The following is a 23,081-nucleotide window of genomic DNA, read 5'->3' on the forward strand; positions in this document are numbered from 1 at the left end:
TGGTTTTCAACTTTCAAAGTAAAATATACGGGAAAAAAAATTGTTTCATTTGAGTGCGATGCGTTTAGTACTAGTACCAAAGAACTAATACAGGGAGGTGCACCGCAAATGAGTTACACAACAGACCAATTCTTTCACAGTCTGTCCATTGAAGACTATGGCATACTCTGTGTTGATCTGAATGTCAATGGGTCACATATCGCGGCTCTACAATCGAATTTACAATTGCAAAACTTGGATAATGCGGCTATAGAGGATTTGGTGGAACGACAGAAGTTCTACAAAGGTAAATGGACGCGGTTTAACATAATGGTAGCGTCGTATCTCAAATTTTGTCGAGATTTAGATCCCTGGTCAGTGTGGGCCAGTTCTGACATGATCTTCCAGTACTACTCGGATTTGAACAACTGTCTATTGAACGATTCGTATCCACTAGACAATCTGATTGATGTGTATTTGCAGAATACCGAGTACGTTCTTTCTATTGCTCAGAAGCTCGACAATAACTACCGCTCTTTGAATACAAGGAAGTTCCAATTCATGTCGTACGTCTCGTCTGTGATCTCAAAGCTTTTCAATAGTATCAAACCGAACAAGTCCACGGATGGTGGAGAAGCCATCATTTCTAAAAAACAGCAGACACTGTTGTACCTCGTGAACAAATTGAACAACATATATTTCAAGATAAAGTCGCCCCAGTTATGTTCCAACATCTTCAAGAATTTCAAACCGAAGAGTGACGTCAAGAATTTTGGCCAATTCCCCGTCAATCAACAGATTGAGTACAGGTATCTCTTGGGGAAATACTACCTGTTCAATGCGAGAATCACAAACGCTTTTGTTCAATTGAACAGTGCGTATTCTCTACTAGCCGGTTTCAGCGGTTCAAGGAATCCGGCGATACTAAGAAATCTTCGGAGGCTACTGCGGTACCTAATTCCCGTTGGTTTAATTATTGGGAAACTCCCCAATGTCGGGATTGTCGCGCAAGTATATCCTGAATTAGCACAAATGTATAGACCGCTAATTCAAGCTGCTAGATCCGGAAACATCTTCGCGTTGAATGAATGGTTTAGACACAACGAATTAGAGCTCAGGCAGCGGCAGCTGCTGTTGATATTGGTCGAAAAATTACCAATGATAACGTACAGGTATCTACTGAGAAGGGTTATTCAGATTCGCTCGTCAGTGGAAAACACGAACAGACTGTCCTATGATGTCCTGCAAAAAGCCTTTGAACTGGCTATTCAGGACAACGGGAACAAACGGCATGATATTTATGACGGGATCCACGATAGCAAAAATGCAGAAAACGTACTAGTGACTCTAATCAATCTAGGCTACTTTCGTGGCAATTGTTTCCCCCTGTTACAGTTGTGTGTATTTCAAAGAACTGAAAATATTGACGAGGTCCTGCCATCAGTAACAGAAAAGATTATCGCCATGTTCCCCCTGAACAACGAAGATGCATGGTTAGATTCTTAAAGGTTTTAAAATTTTTCATGACGGCAGCCTGGGTTTAGTCGTACATGTCCATAGTGGTAGCATGCTTTTAGTTTTACTAAATTGCTGTGCAGACACTCTGTGCTCTTATCCTGGTGCAATATTGTGTGGGAAATGGCCAAGCGTATGCCAGTTTTTGTAATTTCACCTGTTACATAAGTTATGTTCTCAGACTAGCAGAAAAAGCGGGCAGTTATGATACACGTATCCGGTACCTCACTCCTCCAATACTATATAATTCTGCGGACATCTAATGGGCTGCCCTCCGGAGTTCTGTCACACTCCAGTGAAACAACCTTATCGTGATCATAGCACGTGACACCCGCTAATATTAATCGAGCAAAATTTGGGGACTTTCGAAGAAAGCTCTTTGGACTGTTCCCATTCCGCTATCGCTACAGACTCCGAATAAAGGAAAGCCGTTCAACAAGATGCTGGCCAGGACTGCTTTAACGAGAAATACACGCCTGCTGAGGTTTGCTCCAATCTTCCGCCAAAATCGGCATTACTCAAGTCGCTCGTCCTCCAATGATGGTGGTGAAGGGCATGATGCGGAATTGATAAAAAGAATCAAAATACCTCCAATCAAGAGAACAGGCGAAACTTTGGACAAGATGAGGTCACGGTTAATCTATCAATCGCGCAAAAGAGGTATCCTGGAGACAGACTTGCTTCTATCCAGTTTTGCTGCCAAGAACCTGAAGAACATGAGTAAAGAGCAGCTAGAAGAGTACGATGAGCTGTTGAACGAATTGGATTGGGATATTTATTACTGGGCGACTAGGAACTACAAAATCAGTCCCATTCCTGATAAGTGGAGAAACTCCAAGCTGTTGAAAGATCTACAAAACTTTAGCGAGAATAAGGAAAAAAAAATACTTCGAATGCCGGAACTTGACAAGTACTGATCTCAAGCTCATTAAAAGGTATCCAAATGAAGGACTTAGGGTCATTTTTTTTTGCTTTGTAAATAATATAAAAAGAACTTTCCGTATCGGTCCAGATCTCAAACCATTATTTTTATTTTTGTTATTTCAATATTATACTAATATACACTGTTACTATTGGGCAATCTTTGTACGATACCTGAGCTTCAACTCTTCTGTGCTTCGACATCTACTGGTTCCCCTTTTTTTGGAGCTTCAATTTTTTTATTACTAGTGAAAATCGCAAACAGAAAGGCGAGTGCACACCACCCCAGAGCCATGTAAAACACATCCTTCACTGAGTCGCTGATCATATTCCCCAACACAGAGCGTGCCCCATCGAAGTGTTCAGCTCTGTAAATAATCAAATCATCAACAGACCTTATTTCTGAATGGTAAGAACTCTTCCCTATCTTATTCATTACCGCTCCTCCAAAGACACTAGCACTAATAATACTTCCAACAGCTTGTCCGCAGTTTTTCAGGAATGAATTCAAGGTTGTCACAGCGACAAAATCTGATTTGAAAGTGGGGCTTTTCTTATCCAGCTCAATCTGTGCAGCCATCATGGTGCATTGATTGCAAGCACCAAACGCAACACCGGGGAGAATCAACAAACCGATATGTTGGGCACTATTTGAATGGTTGTCCAGTAGCGTTAAGAGACCGGCTCCAATAACAGCTAAACACATACCAGCAACTGTAATAGGTTTCACGTATCCAAACTTGCCATTCAAAAACCCACATACAACAGCAGTAAGCACCGTGGGGATCATAACAGCAATCAAATGGATGGAGGCCTTCCAAGGTGAACTGTTGTAAATTAGTTGGAAGAACTGGACGTAGTATACTGTTTGGCTCATGTATCCAATGCAAAAAAAGAAGGTGGTCATACTTGCAGTAAAGATACCGCGTATCCGTAAATTTTTCCAAGAGATCAGTGGTTGGTATTGGATGTAATTCGCTTTCACTATTTGAAGATTTGGGAAAATAACAAAGTCATACACCAGAGCAACGATCACTAGACAACCTCCAATGACAAAAAGTAAAATTATAGAATATGAACCCCATTTAAACCGATTCCCACCAAAGGTAAAAGCGAGCAGAATGCAAACAATACCTGCACTGATTAACATGAACTCAATAATGTCGAGTTTAAACAGCAAATGCTTTAGAAGGTCTTTAAATCTTACCTTCTTGACTTTCTCTGAGAGTTCTTTCAAGTCGTGAATGGTCAGTAGAACCTGCTTTTTACCAGTTGGATTGTAAACCCAAGTAAAAATCACAAGAGCAACAGCCCCCACCGGCAAATTAATCCAAAAGCACCACCTCCATGTGACGTGAGATGTAAATGCACCTCCGATGAAAGGGCCGATGACTGAGGCTATACCGAATGAAGCGCTCATAAAGGCAATAATAAATCCTCTACCGCGCGGACTCACCAAAGTTGACCCAATCACAAAGGACAGACTTTGAATACCACTACCACCAATACCAGCTATAACCCTTCCACCAATAAGCATATCCATCGAATTCGCCAGCGCACAAATCAACGAACCAATTTCAAAGATTACAATTGCGGATAGCATGGCTGTTTTAAAACCCAAGAAAGAAAAAGCAATACGACCCCATAGAAGGGACATCAAAGCATTTGGTAGACTGTAGCCAGCAATAATCCAACCTGTCTTTGCGTAAGCATCAAAGTGCGCGCCCACGTCATTGATTATGGTGGTCACGATCATTATATCTAGGGCGGCTAGAAAGTTTGCTAGCGCTAAAGCGCCCGTGCATGCCCAAAGGATGATTCCTTTAGGTAGTGGTTGTCCAAACTCGTTATATTCAACTTCCTCTTCTAATGTTTGAGCGGTGTCAGTTTTGCTTGTATGTACCTGAACTGAATCAACGCTCTTAATATCAATCCCAATATTGCCTCTCACAATGGATTTTTCCATTGAAGCTCTTGACATGTTTGTATATGGGAGATTTTTGGTTCGTTGACTAACCAACAAGACGATTCAGGACATCCAGTAGCATTGAAAGTTTGTGATTGATAGATCTGTCACTGTCTTGAACGTATGTATATATATGTGTGTCGTTTGCCTTGGGTAATCACCTTTCCGACAGCAATCATCTCCGATCGCCGCGGCCGAATAATTTTTCATCGTCAAGACTTTTTCAAAAAATTGAAAACGATCTCCGACGTCCGCGGCCGTTTTTCCGTTTCAATTATGAGCACAAAGAGCGTACGTTGTTTTTATTCAGCGTGTCTTGACAACGAGGTGTACGGAGTCGGTTACCTCGTAATCGTTACTATGCCTTTGTGAACCTTAATTGACCAGATTATTTGGATTTGTTAGTAGTAGTATGGTTCTCGTTCAAGCTTATGTCGTATCACTCACCCAAATTACTCGCCCTCACTGAGCGTTCCTCATCTGATCTCTTCTTCAAACCTGTGTATAGCTAGTGGTATCCTAGAGATCATGAGAATTGTTGAGCGTCAAGTGAAGCTTCGTAAAGAGTGACATAAAAGTCCTCACTAGACGCAGGTTGTGATTACTTCTGAACCGCACGTATAAAAAGAGAGACTAGTGTGCTAGTCTCTCGTAGATGAGTTGTTATGTAAAACGTAAGAAGAATGACAGATAATTTGAGTAAAATATGAGTACACTGAGCCCAGAAGAAGAGAGAGACAAGTACATGAGATCCCTGGTTCAACAAGAATGTTAAGCTTATGGTTGTTGTGATACAATCATTCTGGAACGGGCAGAAAGCAAAAAATTAAAAATGCGAATTCTGTGGATCGAACACAGGACCTCCAGATTTCATATTTGTGACCGAAGTGTAAAATCTTCAGTCTGGCGCTCTCCCAACTGAGCTAAATCCGCAACTTAGAAATCGAAAGTTGAAACTACTCTTAAAAATTAAATTTTGGAGACAATCTTTTACTTTGTGAAATGTTTTGTTATCTACTTGAAACACGGAGATATTTTTAAAATATGTTACCCAAACGTGTGTCCAAGTTCAATTGTGGTTACGCTTCTCTTAGCATTCTGGAAACTTTCGTGAACTGTTCACAGAAGACCTTTCGCAGAGGAGTAAGTAAGAAAATATCTTCAAGTGTTAGTATACTCTTCAGAGTTTGGTTTAGAGAATCTGAAACATATTTCTCGTAAGCTCCAGTATGGCCCAATAAACCATCCAGTCAACAGAAATACGTAAAGTCGGGAAGACTAAACTAAAACTTGGTGGTATCGACGGGACAATTCAGTAAAACCATTGATCTCATGCGTCCGACAAAAAAAGGTGTGGTTTTTTTGACACTCAGCCCTATTAAGGAAAGAAAAAATAAATTTGGCTAGCGGCCAAGTTATTCATAGCACATTCTTACACAGACGCAACCTGGCTGGCAAGGCAATGTTTGCCTACTCAGGAAAAAAACTCAAAGGTTATCATTATCACGTATAATTATCTTTCTGTTTAAAGTATTACTTTTGAGGTGAATGATTAACTACACCAAAACCTGTATCAGATACCTCCAAAATCCGATTTCAATTTGCAAGTCAAGAACAGGAATTGGGTTTCCTTATCTTTAAAAAACCGGACTATCTGTGCTGTTAACAGTAACTCTGAAGTGTATATTCTCTTGCTCAAGGGGGGGGGGGGCAAAAGTGCAATGTACATCTTCGCCTCGTAAAAACTATCGTTTGTTGTTGCACGATAAAATATTTGGTTGCAAAACGTTCAGTGTCAAAGATTGTATCATCCATTTAGGGAAATGAGCCCCGTTAGGGTTCTCGTTTGTAGGCAAAGACAGGAAAACAGATTAAGAAAAGAAAACATACCCTTTCCGATCATGATAAATCGCTATCGCCTTTCAGTACACCGACTAGCAACAGTACAGAATATGCTGTGTAAACCCCCATCTCCGTGACGATTCACGGAGAGAGAGAGGGTGACTAGATCAGATTGGTTTGGAACATTTCCTTTATCGCGTTGCATTATGGTGGAATTGAACTTTTTATTTTTTGGGGATATTTTCTACGCAAGTTTCTGAGTGTGACAATTTATCTTATCAACGATACGGATAAACTCCAGATAACCTAGTTGTTGAACAGACCTTTTTGATGATAAAGCATGATAACTTTCTTTTAAAATGTGAGAGCGTTACGACTAGGTTATTTTGAAGTAGAGGGCAATGTGTCCCCTACCTGGGAGCCGAGATCGGCCTCGTTCGATGGACGAGTGATATATAAATGGAGGCACCAATTACTTGTCTCCGTATCTAGTCACCTCTTTCCGAACAGAGGAGATCCGGATAGAGCGTAGTAGAGCATTAAACATGTCCTTAACGTCTTCAAAAAAGGAGACCCAAGTCGTAACGGAGCAAAGACTCTCCGTTGACTTTGGGTCTGCGGAGGAAATAGAGCGTCCATTTTCTAACATACGTTCAGTAAGATCCCAGACTGGTGCTGGGGAAGTCAACTTCATTGATGCAGGAGCTACTGTTTCTGATCACCAACTGCTGGCAGAAATCGGTTACAAACAAGAGCTTAACAGACAGTTTTCAACGATACAGGTATTCGGCATTGCATTTTCCATTATGGGTTTACTGCCATCTATAGCATCTGTAATGGGTGGTGGTCTTGCTGGTGGTCCCACGACACTTGTATGGGGCTGGTTTATTGCCGGTTGCTTTATCCTGACTGTTGGTATTGCAATGGCTGAAAATGCGAGTGCTATCCCGACGGCGGGTGGTCTATATTACTGGACGTATTACTATGCTCCAAAGGGCTACAAGGAGGTCATTTCCTTTGTTATCGGATGTTCTAATTCTTTAGCTCTTGCCGCAGGGGTCTGCTCGATAGATTACGGTTTTGCTGAAGAAGTCCTTGCGGCTGTCGTCATTGCCAAGGATGGAAACTTCGAAATAACGCCCGGTAAAACGTATGGTGTTTTCGCTGCGGCCGTTGTGGCAATGGGAATCTGTACATGCATGGCATCCAAGGCCATTGCGCGGCTGCAAACGATAAGTATTGTCTCCAATTTGTTCATTATTGTTTTGCTTTTCATTGCGTTACCCATAGGCACTAAAATAAACATGGGAGGGTTCAACGATGGTTCTTTTATCTTTGGTAAATTTAAGAACCTGAGTGATTGGAACAATGGATGGCAATTTTTTCTTGCGGGGTTTATGCCTGTTGTGTGGACAATTGGCGCATTCGATTCGTGTGTCCATCAATCTGAGGAAGCCAAGGATGCCAAAAAATCTGTACCAATTGGTATCATTGGCTCGATATCTGTCTGCTGGGTTTTAGGGTGGCTGATTCTGATCTGTTTGATGGCATGTATGTCACCGGACATAGAGGGAATTGTTGATAACAAGTACGGGTTTGCCATGGCACAGATCATTTACGATTCTTTAGGTAAAAAGTGGGCCGTTGCCTTTATGTCCTTGATTGCCTTCTGTCAATTCCTAATGGGTTCTTCAGTGGTTACAGCTATTTCCAGACAGATATGGGCTTTTGCTCGTGACGACGGGCTCCCCCTATCCGACTACATAAAAATGGTTGACAAGAAGTATAAAGTTCCCTTCAACGCTATTATCTTTGCTTGTTGCGGTTCTTTGATTTTGGGGTTACTGTGTTTGATTGATGCTGCCGCGACAAGTGCCTTATTCTCACTAGCGGTGGCGGGGAATAACCTGGCATGGAGTACCCCTACTCTTCTTCGGTTGACCTCTGGAAGAGACCTGTTCAGACCTGGTCCCTTTTATTTGGGCCCTGTGTGGTCAAAAGTGAACGGGTGGATCTCGATTATTTTCGAGGCCTTTATTATCATAGTGGTGATGTTCCCAAGTGAAAAGCATGGCATCACTAAATCCACAATGAACTACACTTGTGTGATTGGTCCAGGGATATGGTTTTTGTCCTGGGTGTACTACTCCGTATACAAAAAAAGTACTACCACGGTCCTAAAACAAACTTATCTGAGGAGCAATTTGAGGAAGCCGTCGGCCCAGATGTTATTGATCATATTCTGTCGTACCATGAAGCAAGCAAAGATGTGTAGTAGTTTTTTTGTCTGATAGGTGCACCCTGCAGCTATTCCCAGACATATATAACCAGGCTATGCAGGATTGTCTCACCACCTTAAAGCTTCTTTGAGTATCAACCAACGAAGAACGAGGGAATCAAAAACGACTAACTGATACTATAGTTAATTGCTGAAAGTTAAGAATGATGTTGCACTACGCATGTTTGAAGTGTGGCAGGGTCTTCCAGCAGACCGTCACTGTCGATGAAATCTTTTCACCTTTTATATGACGATAGGCAATGTAACATTGTACGAAGCCGGATTTCCAATATCTAACATTAATCAGTCTGGAGCTAGTCCATAACCGACAGTTGAGTCTTACTCTGACAATTTGTTTATATACCTGATCATATCTAGTCAATTTTTGGAAGTTCAAAACTGATGAATTATTAGTAAATTTTAAGAAAAGAAGAATAATAATACTGCTCTAATAATGTAATGACTATATGTTAATAATGTACAGTTGAGTTTTGTTGCTACAAAACAGATGCAGGGGGCTACAATTTGGCCAACCTTTCGCTGTCCAACTCACCAAAATTGTTTGGTGTTAACAGCACTTTGATTGTTTCCTCCTTGTGAGTGATCAACCGCATCATGGCGTCCTCGAACCCTCTCTCCAACGGTACTTTTGCCGTGATCATATGCTGTGCCTTTTCAGGGTCAATTGTGCCCTTTTCCAAAGCATCTATTACACCTTCAAAATCGTGGTGCGTATAGCACATGGACCCCGTGTACGATTTTTCTTGTTGTGTAATGTCCATGGGGAAGAAATCGATTGGCTTGCCCGTGGCCCACATCGCGACGTTCACTGCTGTACCCCTGAAGGTCAAACACTCGATCGATGATCTCAGCGTTGCTGGAGTCCCGGAACAGTCGAAACAGTAATCGAAACCGTCTTTATCTGGAGCCAATGCCCTTAGGTACTTGATATTCTCCTCGTAGGAATGTTGCATTGGGTCGTATACGACGGCACCCATTTTCTCTGCGAGGTCCCTTCTAATCTTTGCTGGTTCCGAGACGACGATCTCCGTACACCCGTGACCGTTCAAGGCCAAGATTGTACTCAACCCAATGGGCCCACCGCCCAAAATCAGCACGGAGGACCCTGGCTTGAATTTCGAGACACGTACTGCGTGCCAACTGACTGCAATCGGCTGCACCAACGCGACGACCTCCATTGGGATATGGTTTGGTAGTTTGTAACAGTGGGACTCGTTGATAACGACTCTTTCCGCAAACCCACCTGACTGTACACCGTTCCCTATTAACCCCAAATGCGAGCACACATTGTACATCCCCCTCTTACAAGCTGCACATTTCTCCTTATTGACGCCTGGTGCCTCGGGCCACCTGTACCTGTCCCTGCAAGTCCCCGTGGGTTCCACGGAGACGTGATCCCCGACTTTAAACTGTGTGACCCCGCTGCCGACCTCCCTCACGATCCCAGCCATCTCGTGTCCCATTGCCTGGGGCAATTCATTGTTTGAAATCTCGTGTTTGTGACCATCTGAGGGGAAGAAGATAGGACCATCTGTGTACTCGTGCAGGTCTGTACCGCAGATGCCGCAAAATATAATATCGATGAGCAACTCATCGTCTGTTGTAATTCTGGGCTCTTCTAAATCTTTGGTGAAATGGATATCACCCTTTCCGAAGTAAGCTAAAGCTCTCATTTAATTGTGTTGTGTTGTGTTGTGTTGTGTATTTGTTATGTTGTTATGTAGTGTTATAAAAGATAAAGTAAGATGGCGACCACTCGACGAAATCCACATTCCCACCTTCCTTTATACGAACCAGATGCCCATCACGAAGACTCTCGCTTCATCCCCGGTTCCGAACATAAGGGGCTCGAGGGGGAGAGAGAAGGGAAATGCACTGCGAACGACCGTGCCTGCAAGACTCAGTTCCCTCTGACGTGAAAAACCAAAAAAAAGAAAAGAATCAGACCCAAAACGGAAACAGCAGCACGGCTCGAGCAGATTACTAAATCCGCGGAAAGAGAACAATAGCCTCGGGGCGCGCCCCCTCGTGGCGGGGGGGGGGGGACGGAGAAACAATAGAAGCGCCTCCCGTGCACAGCCGTGCTGTCTGTGCGGGGTGCGGAGTGCGCGGGTCTCTCAGCAGCGTGCGGGGGTCGCACACTGCCATTTTGCGTCATCGGAAGCCCTCGAGGGCGCGCGCGGCGTTCTCGAGCCGCTGCGTGCACTCGGAATGGCGTGCCTCCTCCGGGGTTAGGAGCAGCTCCGCGGCGACACGCGACAGCGCGGCGATAAGCTGCTTCAGAGCGGGCTCGAGGCGGTCTCCGCGGACACCGTCTGTGGGGGGGACCCACTTGTGGGTGGGTCCGGGCAGAACCCTTGTAACGTAGGCCGTGTCGCCCTGTGTGTCCGTGTCGCTGAAGTGGGTTTCCACTGTGGGGATTTCGGGCAACGGTGCACTCGTCACTGCGCTGTCCGTTCTCGGCGGAGTTCGGTACTGTTCCACCACGATTGTCGGTTTTTCAAAATGGAGAGGTGTTTTCACCGTCGAGAGTTGTGTGGCCGATGACGTAGTGGAGTCGTGGCGTTGTTGCTGGTGTTGGTGGTGCTGCTCCGCGTAGTAACTGGAGGATCCACTCTCGCTGGCCAAATTGCCAGATCCGATCGAGGAGTACTCTGCCCCCCGCTTTCTGGCACGCTGTGGGTCACTGGCTATATACACACTAGATACATCCAATTGTTGCTGTTGCGCGGGGGGAATTGCCACGGCGCTGACTTTCCGCGCATACTCCAGCGTGCGATCGTCTGGGAGACTGGGTACTTTGGGGGGTGGCCCCCGCCGATTATAATGTACCGCGATGGCTTGCTGTACAGAATCGGTGGACCCAGCGAAGTTTTTTCGGTTGGTGGTTGGCTGAACTCCTCGAGAGGAGCTCAGCAGCTCCTCGTTGCTGGATTGACCATTGGATAGCCCGTCTATCAGTGCAGACAGACGCCGTGCATTGTTCATACTGGGCACCTGCGACTCCTCTCTGGCAGATCCCAATCACCGGAAGACTCGACTCAAAGAAACACTCTCGGGAGAATTAACCTCTCTTACTGTAACCGGGTAACTGAATATTTTTTCTTGAATCATTTTCCAGATTTGATATACAACAACAACAACAAACGTCATCGCGTTGTTTGGCATTTTTGGCAATTGGAGAGACCTTGGAGGGAGGTACCTCATTTTTTAAACGTTTTTAGTTCGTTTCTTGTGGAACGATGATTCAGGAGGATGAATTCCCCCTGCTAGGGGTAGAAGAAATTGCAAGTTGTTTGCAAGAATGTGATTTTAACGGTGCTACAGTGGATACTATACGGAAACCTAGCGTGGATACGATCATCCCGTTGTACGAGGAGATTGTAGACTTGTATTTGAACATTACCGTGGACCACTACCTGCCAGCAGGCTCGGAAATTAACGATGAGGTAGGGATGAGGATGTGTACTTTGAACGCAATCTGCGACAGATTCTTCAAAAATATAGGTGTATCGGATTTCAACATGCTGGACCTGTGTAGACCCGACTTCGAACGTACACGGAGACTACTCAGTGCAGTGGTCAACTACGCTCGGTTCAGAGACGAACGGATCTTCGACTGCACTGACTTGATCCACAAAATGTCCGATCTCTCAGATATTTTCGTGACCAGGTTCAACGAGTTTAATTTGCTCCGTAAGCAGAACACAGAAATTGAGGCAGAGTTGGGGGACCTCGATAACATCAATGAGGAGACTTCGAACGATCTTTCACGGTTGGAGGCGGAATCAAATGAAATGATCGAGAAATTGAAGGATTTGGAACAGACAAAATCAGCGTTGCTGGTCCAACAGGACGCTTACAAACTGGAGAAGAGAACTCTTTTGACACAGCTCGAATCCCTCAGTTTCCAAATAGTAGAACTCGAATCAAAGAGGGACAAATTCGCGGAGATGTCCACCACAGACATGCAAGATCTTACAAACAGTATCAACAACCTATCACGCATCCTCACAGAGAGACAAGCGGACTTGACGGACCTTAAATCAAAACAGACCAACCTGGAATCGACTTTCCAAACAATGAAGAGAGTCATCGACGAAATATGCGCACTACTGAAAATTCTCACCACTGTGCTCCAACCAACTTTCAACAAGGAGATAGCCACTTTCGAAACGCGACAGAAGGTAAATAACACAGTGGCAAGATTAGATACTTTCATGAACGAGTCCGTGTTGAGTAAACGTAACGCTTTGCAGGCAAAGATAGTGGAGAGGGAGACAAACGGGGACATTGTCGAGAAGGAGTTAAGGCAGCGGATTAAAGTGGACCAAGAGGTGATCGACCAACTGGAGGAAACGTACGTCAATGACATTTGTACTAGGGATAGAGCCACCGAGGAGGATATTCAGAAAAATATAATCGAGGGTATAGTAAACGCGACTGAGGAGCAAATACGGCGTGCCAAGGACGAACATCAAAGAGAGATCGATCTGGTTAATCAGAAGTACGAAGAGCTGGTCACGCAAGTAGAAGTTTACGTGAAAATGCTGACAAGTAGACTGAAGTGATGTCTTGGAAGGGGCGATTGTTACAGAGGCAATTAATCTTTACATAGAGTGAGTCCTTTACACAAGTGGTATTGCAATCTATAAACCAATATATACATATATGCATTTGTGTTTTTTTGAAAACATTCTCATTGGGCGCTCAACAGTTCCTCTGGAGTCCCCGATTACCTGTCACTGTTCCCGTTCCCAGTTTCGTCTACTGTATTAGCACCGTTTAGTTCAGCATTTTTTTGCAAACCTGCGTCTGCGATAACATCGTAGTACCCTGTCTCACGCTCAATAAAATCTATTTTTTTGTCCCTCAGGTTGTCCCCACTCTGAAGTGGGATATCCCAATTACATTTTTGCGAAACCAAAGCGGCCACATCGTCACAAAGTCCCAACAAGTTCAAGTCAAAGTTTGCATGCTTCACTGGGTCTCTGTTGATCAACACCTGTGGGATATGAGCGGGTACCATATTGACAATCTCTGATACAGGTGCAACTTTTAGACTCGTACCTATACAAATTAGCAAGTCGCACTTATCGATGTCCTCTCTGATAGTCCTATGGAATTTTGATGGCAGCGCCTCCCCGAAAAAAGTTATATCAGGTTTCAGTACGCCGTAAGATTTTAAGACTGTGCCAGGGATGTAATTCAAAGTAACGTCGTCTCCAATTGGATTATCGGGATCACCCTCCATACGGAAATACTCCCTTCTCTTTTGGTAACAGTAGGGGCATAGGGGCAGCTCCATATTTCTGATGTACTCGAATATCTTCTCACCTGGTAGTTGCCAATGGCACGTTACACAGGACGCTGTGGCAAACGATCCATGACATTGAACAAGCTTCTCTGGGTTTATACCAGCGTAGGATTCCAAGTTATCGATATTTTGTGTGTAATTTCTTAAAAGCTTCCCCTTATCCTGTAATAGTTTGATAAAACTGTGCAGCGGTGAGTAAATATTCTCCGGTGGTAGGACCAAGTGAGCGATGTTGTAGAAAACAGACGGGTCCTGCATGAATATATCATAATTGAAAACGTCTTGAGGGTCGTCTAGCCCCAAATGTTTGATTCTTGAATAGAGTCCCTGTGACGATCTGAAATCCGGTATTCCGAGAGATGTCGAGACACCTGCCCCTGTCAGAACAAGTATTTTGTTTGCTGACTGTAACTTGTCCACGAAGTGGTCCAAAGTGAAGAAATTGGCCAGCCTTAACCTTGTAGCGAGTACTTTGTTAATCGCTTTTTGCAAGTCCTTAATCAGTCTCACAGCCTGTTTCTTCTCCAGTGGGTCTTGGAAACCAGGCCGCTGCGGTGACGTCGCTTGCTGTTTAAACTGTGGCACCCCACCCTGTGACGCATCCCTCGGTATCATATGTTCCGAAATAACATCCATCATTTCTTTATCCTTAATCTCAAACCCTAGGAGACAAATCAAGTAGTACACGTACAGAGAGTTAAGTTCCTCGGGCAAATACGTGTCCAAAAACTGGCGTAACCCATGGAATTTCAAAAACATTCTCGCGTTCTGTGTATCCTGTTTCCTTATACTCGGGAAGTAGTATTTCCCAGGTGTTTCCACAGATTGTTCCAAAAACACGGGACCCTCGGGTGTTTTCGGCCTCAGCGTCTCGTCCTTCCCAGTACTGTACAAAACAACATCTGATTCAATTCTATTCTCGGTCTCACTGGGCGCTAGCGATTCATTATCCCCCTCACCCAACTCTATCCGTGGTTTCTTCGCCTGCTGCTGTGGCATTGCTGCTGGCACGGGTACAGTTTCACCAGCATCCTCTCCACCAAACGGTCTCTTCACACTAGTGTCTCCTCCATTACCCACCAGATCCATGCTCGCCAAAGCCCTCCAAAACCGATATACACAGCTTAAAACAGAGCAATCTGCCGCGTTCGCCTATCTTCAACGGGTATATAGGATTTGAACTTTCGTCAAATTTCACGGGAAACTTCAAAACGTCCCAAAAATCGACAAAAAAACAAAAAAAAAGATCACGTGATTTTCATGTGACTAATACTGTTTCTGATCACGTGATGAAAAACTTGAAAAAATCACGTGCAGTTTTGAAGTTTTGGGAATGCGGACCCTCAGAAAACCCTCTCAGAACGTACATGCGGCATTGCCAGGTGAATAGCTGATTTTACGAAGGTTTTTTGAGAAGGCTCGGTCGCATCAAATTGCTACGTGCAGAAAGCAGTGGGCTCAAGATACTGAGTTGCGGTCCATTCTTCCAGAAATAACTATATAAGTAGTTCATATTTTGTCAATTGGAATTCCTTACCTCACGCTTCTTCTCCTAACTTTCTTCTATATGTCTTTCATACAGAAAACCCACGATACACCAAAGACTTCAGAGGACCTGGAGCGGAATTCAATTCTGCATCGAGACTGCATTTATAACCAATCTATACCTTTCAAAGGAGCATGCAATTTAAACATCCCCCATAGCCTACGAAATCTGCCCACCAGCGGCATAAGTAAAGGGCATAGTCCCAGCAGGAATACTTGTTCTTGATTTCAGTTCTATCTTATGACCTGTAGCTATTTACAATTCTGCATCCACGTGATATGGCAGTTTTTGACGGAATGTCAAAATTTCAATCCGTGCCAGATCTTGACACATTTACATATATGTATGCGACTCCCACAATCTAAGCGCTGTCTGGGTGTCCGGCGTTGTGGTTCTCAAGCCCATAGTTTGCCAGATGTTCTGTATCAACGATAGAAATCGTTCTTTAGGCGATGGAACGGTAATCGTTTTACTTCTGAGCAGTACCGTCAATTCTTTGAATCCTCTATTTTTTCTGTTGAGATCTCGAACTAAAGAAACTCTTGGACTGCAACCTCTAAGAGAGCTTGAAGCACAGGGCTTGGTTCTCCTTAAAAAGGTACAGAAGGTCGTAACTCTTCTCTTGCTGCAGATTCTCGCACCAGGTTTAGGACCACGAGGGCATCGCGGTTCGGTAACTGCGGAGGCCGTCGTGCGCCGTGTACTGCAACGCGTGTAGCCAGATCTGGTCCTGCTGTGGTGGCGATATGTCCGTTTCGCAGAGCGAACAATTGGACGCGCTTGAAGGATCCTCGAATGGGGTCTGATCTCGCTGGAGATCTCCCAGATTGAGGCTCGATGGGTCTAGCTGACGTAGTTTCCGAGCGACCGCGTCGTAATCTGTCCCTGTGCCAGCCAGGGTACCACCCCATACTTGCTCGTTGGAGTATATCGGGTCGTTAGCGATAGGGTGGTTCAAAGTGCGTAGGTGGACGCGGATCTGGTGTGTCCTCCCAGTCAGGGGGAAGCAAAGCACGATGCTCGTGTCTGTTCTCCGGTCGTACGATACAAGCTGGAACACAGTCTTGGACCACTTTGCCTCTTTATCGCTCTTGCTGCAGACACCGTTGAGGGACACTTTACGGTCGATGGATTTCATGTAGTTCACAACGGTGGTCGTGCCAGAGGGGAACCGGCCTCGTACTTTGGCCAGATACTCCTTTTGAAACTCGTGCGTTTGCAGAGACTGCGAGAGCAACTTCGCAGTGGTCTTGTTCTTGGCCAGGATCATCACGCCGCTCGTGGGCTTGTCCAAACGATTGCACGGGTAAACCACGAGTCCCATCTCTCGCTTCAATATCTCAGTGACAGTGTTGTACTTGTACCTGCCTGTCGGATGCACGGGGATCCCGCTGGGCTTGTCAATGACAACAATGTCGTCGTCCTCGTGGATAACAGCGATTGGTTCCGCAGACACGGCCGGCTCGTGTCTATGAACTTTGTGCTCGATAACGTCGCCGTTCTGGATCTTGGTCGTCGAAATAGACGGCACGCCATTGACGAGAACACCACCGCTCGTGATCAGCGCCTTGTAATGCTCGATGGATTGGTCTCGGAACTCGCTCGTGAACACGTCTACGAGAAGCCTGCCTCTCCAGCGCTCCTTACAGTGTGTCCTGTACACCTGGTAATACGGCGCTACTTTCCTGTACGAGCCCTCCACGGTAACTTTTGCGTGAACACCCATTGGGATTAGACAACACACGCGGTACAGCGATTGATGTATGTCCGGTCAGTGGGGCTCCAGAACGTCCGATCTTCGGAGATGACCTGCACCGTGACACAAAGCGCAAGTTCTCGGGAAAAGTTTCACAGCATAAAGAACGAGAACACAACAATAAAGACGATCAAGTAGACGTGGACTCTTTTGGCGTACGACCACCCTGCGTATCCGATCGCAAGATCAGCCACGTTCGTCTGCTCTGTAATGGGGCTGGTGTGTTCGCTCGGCCTGGGCCCCGCTTGCTCGACCGTGGGCAACGTCATTGTCAAACTGACCGGCTGGTGATCTGTGAATAGCAACGTGTCCGTTCTTGGCAGTGCGCGATACACCACGTCCTGTGGCGGGTCAATGTATTGACCGTGTAGTATTCTGTCGCACCAGGAGGGGATCCGTTTCCCGTTGTAGGTGTTTTGCGGGTTGTGCAGGTTGTATTTGTACGTTTGCTTGAACGAGATAGCCGGTTCTGTGAACTGTTGGAAGATGACCCCCCTGCGCACACGCAGCAGGTTTAACTCGTCATTCTTTGAGAGAAGCGTGTTGTAATCCAGTGTGGTCGCTTGATTCCAGTCGACGCCCCTCACTCGGAAATTCAGGTCGCCAAAGAATATTGCGTGAGGGCTAGGGCATCGAACGAGTTGCAAGTCCTCTTGACACTGCGCCCACACAGCATTGTAGTCCTCGACTCTCCTCTGCAAGTTCGCCTCACCCTCGTTGGCGTTGAAGTGGCAACATATCAGCGAGAGCGACTGGCCGTCCGCCAAAGCGAGGCGAATGGCAGCGGCCCCCTTCAACGAGGACCCACCCAAACCACGCAGGCAGCTGCTCTTGAAGGTGAGTTCCACATCAGGCGCATCGTTTCGGGCAAACACTAGCAGTGCAATACAACCGACGTGATGGTCCGCTACGGACTTGTACTGGTTAGGGTACAATCTGTCCAACACTCTCAACACGGACTGCTGTACTGTGTCGACGTACTCTTGGATAAGTTGCGGGAAGGATCCCTCCCAAATGAGGGCCAACTCTTGGAACCCGAGGGCAAACACGTCTACTGGGGTACCCTGCGGGACCAACTGTCCAACGACCGCATCCATTTGACTCTCGCTAGCCCCCCAGGGGAACAATTTCCCGGCATTGAAGCTGGTGACAGACACCCTCATTGCTGGGTATCTTGTGTATCTATATAGACTAGTAGTACCTAATGCAACTTGCAAGGGTGCAACGAAGAATCAAACCTGGCGGGACTCAATGACGCTCTTAGAGACCGCGACGACGGAACTGTGCAGACTACCCGGCCCGCACGAAGCGATGACTCCCTTGGACAGGAGGGTCCTGCCCTTGCTGAAGTCCAGTGGGGCTCCCTCGATGGAGTCCGTGTGGACCCCACCAGCCTCAAGCACGATCACGTTTCCCGCGGCATGGTCCCAGATCTTCTCCTGGTAGGACATCTTGATGGGCAGACGCAAGTAGAGGTCCGCGAGCCCGAGAGCGAGGATGCAGTACTTGACTTGCGAGTCCAAATGGACGGATTTCGTGATTCCCAATTTGCTCTTAATCGTCGATTGCTCGTCGTGCGAGGAATGCGTCTTCTCTACCCCTTCGAGGGTGATCATACCGTCTGTGCTAGTCAGAAAACGCGAGTGCACCTGCACCCAGTGGTTTTCGTGGTCCCTTGCGGAGCTGTAGAATGCACCTGCACCAGAGACGGCACGGAAGATGTACCCGAAGGAATCGAACCCGGGCAACTCGTCAACACCGCCGTAGTTGGCCAGAGTGAGGTTTGGACAGCCGATACACCCAACGGTGACGGTACCCTTGACAATCAACCCGAGACACACGGCAAACTGCTCTCCTCTGAGGAACCCTTTAGTCCCGTCAATTGGGTCCAGGCACCAGAACCTCCCCGTGGAACCACCTTCGTAGTCGCCCATGTTGATCACACGAGCGACATCCTGCGTTGTCTTTAGCGGGTACTCCCTCGAAGTGTACTTGAAATCGCTGGGGAACTCCCTTTGGAAATTCTGTTCGTGCGACTCGATCGTGTCGAGGATCTGCTGCAGGAAGGACTCCTCCAGTCCCTTCGCGCTCTCCTCCCCTACAATTGAGTCCTGAGGAAAGTACGACTTGATGGTGTTGATGATGATGGTCTGTGCGGCGTAGTCACCGACGGTCACGGGCGAGTCGTCGCTCTTGGTGATCGTCGTCGTGTCCCTGTGCGAGATGATCTGCTGCTGGATCCTCTTCGTCAAAAAGGAGGCCTTACGCACGGCCTCCGTGGCCACTTCCAATTCCTTAGCGTACATCAATAAAACAGCGGTACAGTGGTCAATTTAACTACTGCCACCCCACAGACAACAACGCAACAACAACAACCATCATTTCAACAGAACACGGTCTCGCTCGCTTATATAAACCGACGTCATATCCACAATTTTCAGTTCTCGAAGAAACGCACACTGTGGCATTTGCTGTGTTGTACAGTGTGAGTAGAGCGGAATCAGTATGGATCCAGTGGCATGGAGGGACCCTTGCAAGGGAACAGGTGTATAAGACCTGGTGTGTGTTGGTGAATGTGTAGATGGGTGAGTACTCGTCCGGGAAAGCAGTGTAACGATGGTGCCCCACTAGTGCCCCGCAGGTGCCCCGCCATCACGTGACGCCGAGAGTGAAAAATTTTAATTCGTTTTGCGATGAGCTTCGAGTTCTTGACGGTGCAGATGGAGCGATGCGATGGGGTCTGCCATCTTGGCTGGGCAATTGACAGGGAGACAGGATAGCAATGGTGTCCAGTGGTAAGAGAGTGCGGGAGAGTGAGTCCTACGAGAGCTCGGACGAAGAAGGGTACGTGAGTGCGCCCGGGACCGGCAGTTCTGCAGAGGAAGAGGACGATGCGTTGGTCGACATTGCTGGCGACATCGCTCTGGAGTCCTCTGATGAGGAGGAGGAGGAAGATGTGCAGGGAGATATTGCAGATATAATAGATTACAGCGATGAGGAGCCCGCAGAGGCAAAGGGCAAGCAGCAGAAGCAGAAGCAGAAACCGAGTAAGAAATCCCCGAAGGAGAACGCCTTCCCCAGTTTGGAACTTTCAGACGACGAGTCCTCAAAGGCTGCTGGTGATGCGTCGGACGATGACGTTAACGCATACTTTTCGACGAACAACCAAGCTGAGAAACAGAAGTTTAAGAAGGGAAGTTTTGCCAGTTTCGGGCTGTCGAAGGCGATCCTGTCCAACGTGACCCGCAAGGGGTTCCGCCAACCTACCCCGATCCAACGTAAGACTATACCCTTGATCCTTCAAAATAGAGACATTGTGGGGATGGCAAGAACAGGGTCAGGGAAGACCGCGGCGTTCGTGCTCCCCATGATCGAAAAATTGAAGACGCACTCGTCAAAGATCGGTGTTCGTGCCATTATCCTTTCCCCCTCAAGAGAATTGGCATTGCAGACACACAACGTGTTCAAAGATTTCTCCAAGGGGACCCACCTACGTAGTGTTCTGCTGACAGGTGGTGACTCTCTGGAGGAACAGTTTGGTATGATGATGTCTAACCCAGACGTGGTCATCGCGACACCGGGTAGATTCCTGCATTTGAAAGTGGAGATGAACTTGGTGTTGAAAACAGTGGAGTATGCCGTGTTCGACGAGGCAGACAGACTGTTTGAAATGGGGTTTCAAGAACAACTGAACGAACTGCTAGCGGCTCTACCTTCCTCAAGACAGACTCTACTGTTTTCGGCGACTTTGCCAAGCTCGCTGGTGGAGTTTGCAAAGGCAGGACTAACCAACCCTGTGCTGGTCAGATTGGACGCAGAGTCTAAGATCTCAGAAAACTTGCAGATGCTCTTCTTATCGATAAAGAACGACGAAAGAGAGGCTAACCTGCTGTACCTTCTACAAAACGTCATCAAGATCCCTCTGGCAACCCCGGAACAACTGAAAAAATTGCGCGACAGTGATGCGAAATTCTCAGAATCTGAATCAGAGGACGAGTCCAACGAGAAGAGGGGCGGCAAGCGCGATTTCAAGAAAAATGGGAAGAAGAAGTTTGTCAAACAGAGACTACCCGCTGCAAACGAATTGCCCTCCGAAAATGCAACAGTTGTCTTCGTCCCAACAAGACATCACGTCGAGTACATCTCCCAAGTGTTAAAGGATTGTGGATACCTCGTCTCGTACATCTATGGGTCCCTGGATCAAAACGCGCGTAAGAGTCAGCTATACAATTTCAGACTTGGGTTGACGTCCATTTTGGTGGTCACAGATGTCGCCGCAAGAGGTGTCGATATCCCCATGCTGGCAAACGTCATCAATTACTCACTTCCTTCCTCATCGAAGATCTTTATTCATCGTGTTGGGAGAACTGCGAGAGCTGGTAACAAAGGTTGGGCTTACACCATCGTCTCAGAGAGCGAATTGCCATACCTTCTGGATCTTGAATTGTTCCTGAGCAAAAAAGTCTTGCTTACGCCAATGCTCGAGGCCAAAAACGCTATATTAAAGCAAAAATGGATCGACCAAGGTAACGACGAAATGTCTTTCAAGCCACCAGCAGTTTCATACACTGACAGAATCGTCCTTGGTAGTTGTCCAAGACTGGATTTAGAGAGCATGGGAGATTTATTCAAGAACATTTTGGAAAATAATTTCGATCTTTCTTTAATGAAGGCAACGTCATTGAAGGCTGAGAAACTATACTTTAGAACGAGGACACACGCCTCCTTGGAATCGCTGAAAAGAAGCAAGGAGGTCATTGCCTCTGGATGGGACGAACAAAACATTATCTTTGGCTCCAATGTGGAAAAGGAGAAGATAAATTTCCTAGCCAAGCTACAAAATAGAAGGAACAAAGAGACCGTGTTTGAGTTCTCCAGGAACCCGGATGACGAAATGTCCGTATTCATGAAGCGTAGAAGAAGACAACTGGCCCCAGTGCAAAAAAAGGCAAAGGAGAGAAGAGAGCTGCTGGAGAAGGAAAGAAGGTCAGGTCTCTCACACTCCATAGAGGATGAAATCTTTAATCAAAATAATAACACTGAAATGGAGACCGGTTACACTGTTTCTGAAGAAGCTTTGAAACAATTCGAGGACGCGGACGAATTACTACAGAAGCAGTCCGAGAAGAAAACAAAACCAAAGAATTATAAAGATCCAAATTTCTTTTTAAGTCATTACGCACCTGCTGCAGATATCCAAGATAAGCAACTGCAAGTGACCAGCGGATTCACCAACGATGCCGCGCAAGCCGCGTACGATCTGAACGACGACGATAAAGTACAAGTCCACAAACAAACGGCCACCGTGAAATGGGACAAGAAAAGGAAGAAGTACGTCAACATGCAAGGTATCGATAACAAGAAGTATATCATTGGTGAGAGTGGCCAAAAGATTGCTGCAAGTTTCCGGTCGGGGAAGTTCGATGAGTGGTCGAAGGCTAGACATATTAAACCTTTGAAAGTGGGCGCTAAGGAGGATTCCATTGAAACGCATCTATTAAGGGACCCCACGGGCCGGTCAAACATCAGTGGTAATAGAACTGCATCAGGAAAGTACAAACACAAGCAGGACAAAGCACCTAAACTACCTGATAAGCACAGGGATAATTACCATTCTCAAAAGAAGAAAATTGCAAGTGCTATGGAGAGAGGCACTTATGTCAAGGGCTTCAACGGTCCTGGGACTCAAAGTGAGTTGAAATCTACCGCACAGATCAGGAAGGGCAGATTGCAAGCGGAGAAGAAGAAGGCCAAAAACGCACGTCCAAACAAGAAAAGAAAGTTTTAAAGCCCCTCCCCCCATTTTCTTTTCCCATCCAGTTTCTTATAGGCATATATTTCTGTATATTATTCACACTCTTACTACTACTACTATTATTATTATTATTATTATTTATGATGAATAATTTTTCACTTTCAATGGCTGTAATACAGATGAGA

At 46.1% G+C, this 23,081-nt stretch overlaps 12 protein-coding genes and 1 non-coding gene across 13 annotated transcripts; 5 read left to right on the forward strand and 8 right to left on the reverse strand.

Annotated features, from left to right (window-relative positions):
* Positions 1-108: 108 nt before the first annotated feature.
* On the forward strand, positions 109-1,485 carry THP1 (Thp1p; the record flags this gene model as incomplete). Its single annotated transcript, XM_022610411.1, has 1 exon — positions 109-1,485. One exon carries the CDS (start codon positions 109-111, stop codon positions 1,483-1,485), a length of 1,377 nt encoding a protein of 458 aa, XP_022466710.1.
* A 449-nt stretch (positions 1,486-1,934) lies between these two features.
* On the forward strand, positions 1,935-2,411 carry SDH5 (succinate dehydrogenase assembly factor SDH5; the record flags this gene model as incomplete). Its single annotated transcript, XM_022610412.1, has 1 exon — positions 1,935-2,411. The coding sequence occupies one exon, from the start codon at positions 1,935-1,937 to the stop codon at positions 2,409-2,411; it is 477 nt and encodes a 158-aa protein (XP_022466711.1).
* Positions 2,412-2,596: 185 nt separating this feature from the next.
* Positions 2,597-4,396, reverse strand: AZR1 (azole transporter; the record flags this gene model as incomplete). The annotated part of the gene is made up of 1 exon (XM_022610413.1): positions 2,597-4,396. One exon carries the CDS (start codon positions 4,394-4,396, stop codon positions 2,597-2,599), a length of 1,800 nt encoding a protein of 599 aa, XP_022466712.1.
* An 818-nt stretch (positions 4,397-5,214) lies between these two features.
* Positions 5,215-5,314, reverse strand: KNAG0Ktrna3F. Its single transcript has 2 exons — positions 5,277-5,314; positions 5,215-5,251 (listed from the first exon to the last, which is right to left on the reverse strand). It is a non-coding gene; the product is annotated as a tRNA-Phe (tRNA).
* A 1,454-nt stretch (positions 5,315-6,768) lies between these two features.
* Positions 6,769-8,514, forward strand: KNAG0K01030 (uncharacterized protein; the record flags this gene model as incomplete). The annotated part of the gene is made up of 1 exon (XM_022610414.1): positions 6,769-8,514. One exon carries the CDS (start codon positions 6,769-6,771, stop codon positions 8,512-8,514), a length of 1,746 nt encoding a protein of 581 aa, XP_022466713.1.
* Positions 8,515-9,019: 505 nt separating this feature from the next.
* Positions 9,020-10,195, reverse strand: KNAG0K01040 (2,3-butanediol dehydrogenase; the record flags this gene model as incomplete). Its single annotated transcript, XM_022610415.1, has 1 exon — positions 9,020-10,195. The coding sequence occupies one exon, from the start codon at positions 10,193-10,195 to the stop codon at positions 9,020-9,022; it is 1,176 nt and encodes a 391-aa protein (XP_022466714.1).
* A 481-nt stretch (positions 10,196-10,676) lies between these two features.
* On the reverse strand, positions 10,677-11,510 carry NBA1 (Nba1p; the record flags this gene model as incomplete). The annotated part of the gene is made up of 1 exon (XM_022610416.1): positions 10,677-11,510. One exon carries the CDS (start codon positions 11,508-11,510, stop codon positions 10,677-10,679), a length of 834 nt encoding a protein of 277 aa, XP_022466715.1.
* Positions 11,511-11,764: 254 nt separating this feature from the next.
* NUF2 (kinetochore-associated Ndc80 complex subunit NUF2) lies at positions 11,765-13,093 on the forward strand (the record flags this gene model as incomplete). Its single annotated transcript, XM_022610417.1, has 1 exon — positions 11,765-13,093. The coding sequence occupies one exon, from the start codon at positions 11,765-11,767 to the stop codon at positions 13,091-13,093; it is 1,329 nt and encodes a 442-aa protein (XP_022466716.1).
* Positions 13,094-13,257: 164 nt separating this feature from the next.
* HST1 (histone deacetylase HST1) lies at positions 13,258-14,838 on the reverse strand (the record flags this gene model as incomplete). Its single annotated transcript, XM_022610419.1, has 1 exon — positions 13,258-14,838. One exon carries the CDS (start codon positions 14,836-14,838, stop codon positions 13,258-13,260), a length of 1,581 nt encoding a protein of 526 aa, XP_022466717.1.
* A 1,193-nt stretch (positions 14,839-16,031) lies between these two features.
* On the reverse strand, positions 16,032-17,111 carry RIB2 (bifunctional DRAP deaminase/tRNA pseudouridine synthase RIB2; the record flags this gene model as incomplete). The annotated part of the gene is made up of 1 exon (XM_022610420.1): positions 16,032-17,111. The coding sequence occupies one exon, from the start codon at positions 17,109-17,111 to the stop codon at positions 16,032-16,034; it is 1,080 nt and encodes a 359-aa protein (XP_022466718.1).
* A 122-nt stretch (positions 17,112-17,233) lies between these two features.
* On the reverse strand, positions 17,234-18,304 carry INP54 (phosphoinositide 5-phosphatase INP54; the record flags this gene model as incomplete). The annotated part of the gene is made up of 1 exon (XM_022610421.1): positions 17,234-18,304. One exon carries the CDS (start codon positions 18,302-18,304, stop codon positions 17,234-17,236), a length of 1,071 nt encoding a protein of 356 aa, XP_022466719.1.
* Positions 18,305-18,373: 69 nt separating this feature from the next.
* Positions 18,374-19,447, reverse strand: MET22 (3'(2'),5'-bisphosphate nucleotidase; the record flags this gene model as incomplete). The annotated part of the gene is made up of 1 exon (XM_022610422.1): positions 18,374-19,447. One exon carries the CDS (start codon positions 19,445-19,447, stop codon positions 18,374-18,376), a length of 1,074 nt encoding a protein of 357 aa, XP_022466720.1.
* A 476-nt stretch (positions 19,448-19,923) lies between these two features.
* Positions 19,924-22,929, forward strand: DBP10 (ATP-dependent RNA helicase DBP10; the record flags this gene model as incomplete). Its single annotated transcript, XM_022610423.1, has 1 exon — positions 19,924-22,929. One exon carries the CDS (start codon positions 19,924-19,926, stop codon positions 22,927-22,929), a length of 3,006 nt encoding a protein of 1,001 aa, XP_022466721.1.
* Between the last annotated feature and the right edge of the window lie 152 nt (positions 22,930-23,081).

This window comes from Huiozyma naganishii, chromosome 11 (genome assembly GCF_000348985.1).
Source record: "Huiozyma naganishii CBS 8797 chromosome 11, complete genome".
NCBI lineage: Eukaryota > Fungi > Ascomycota > Saccharomycetes > Saccharomycetales > Saccharomycetaceae > Huiozyma > Huiozyma naganishii.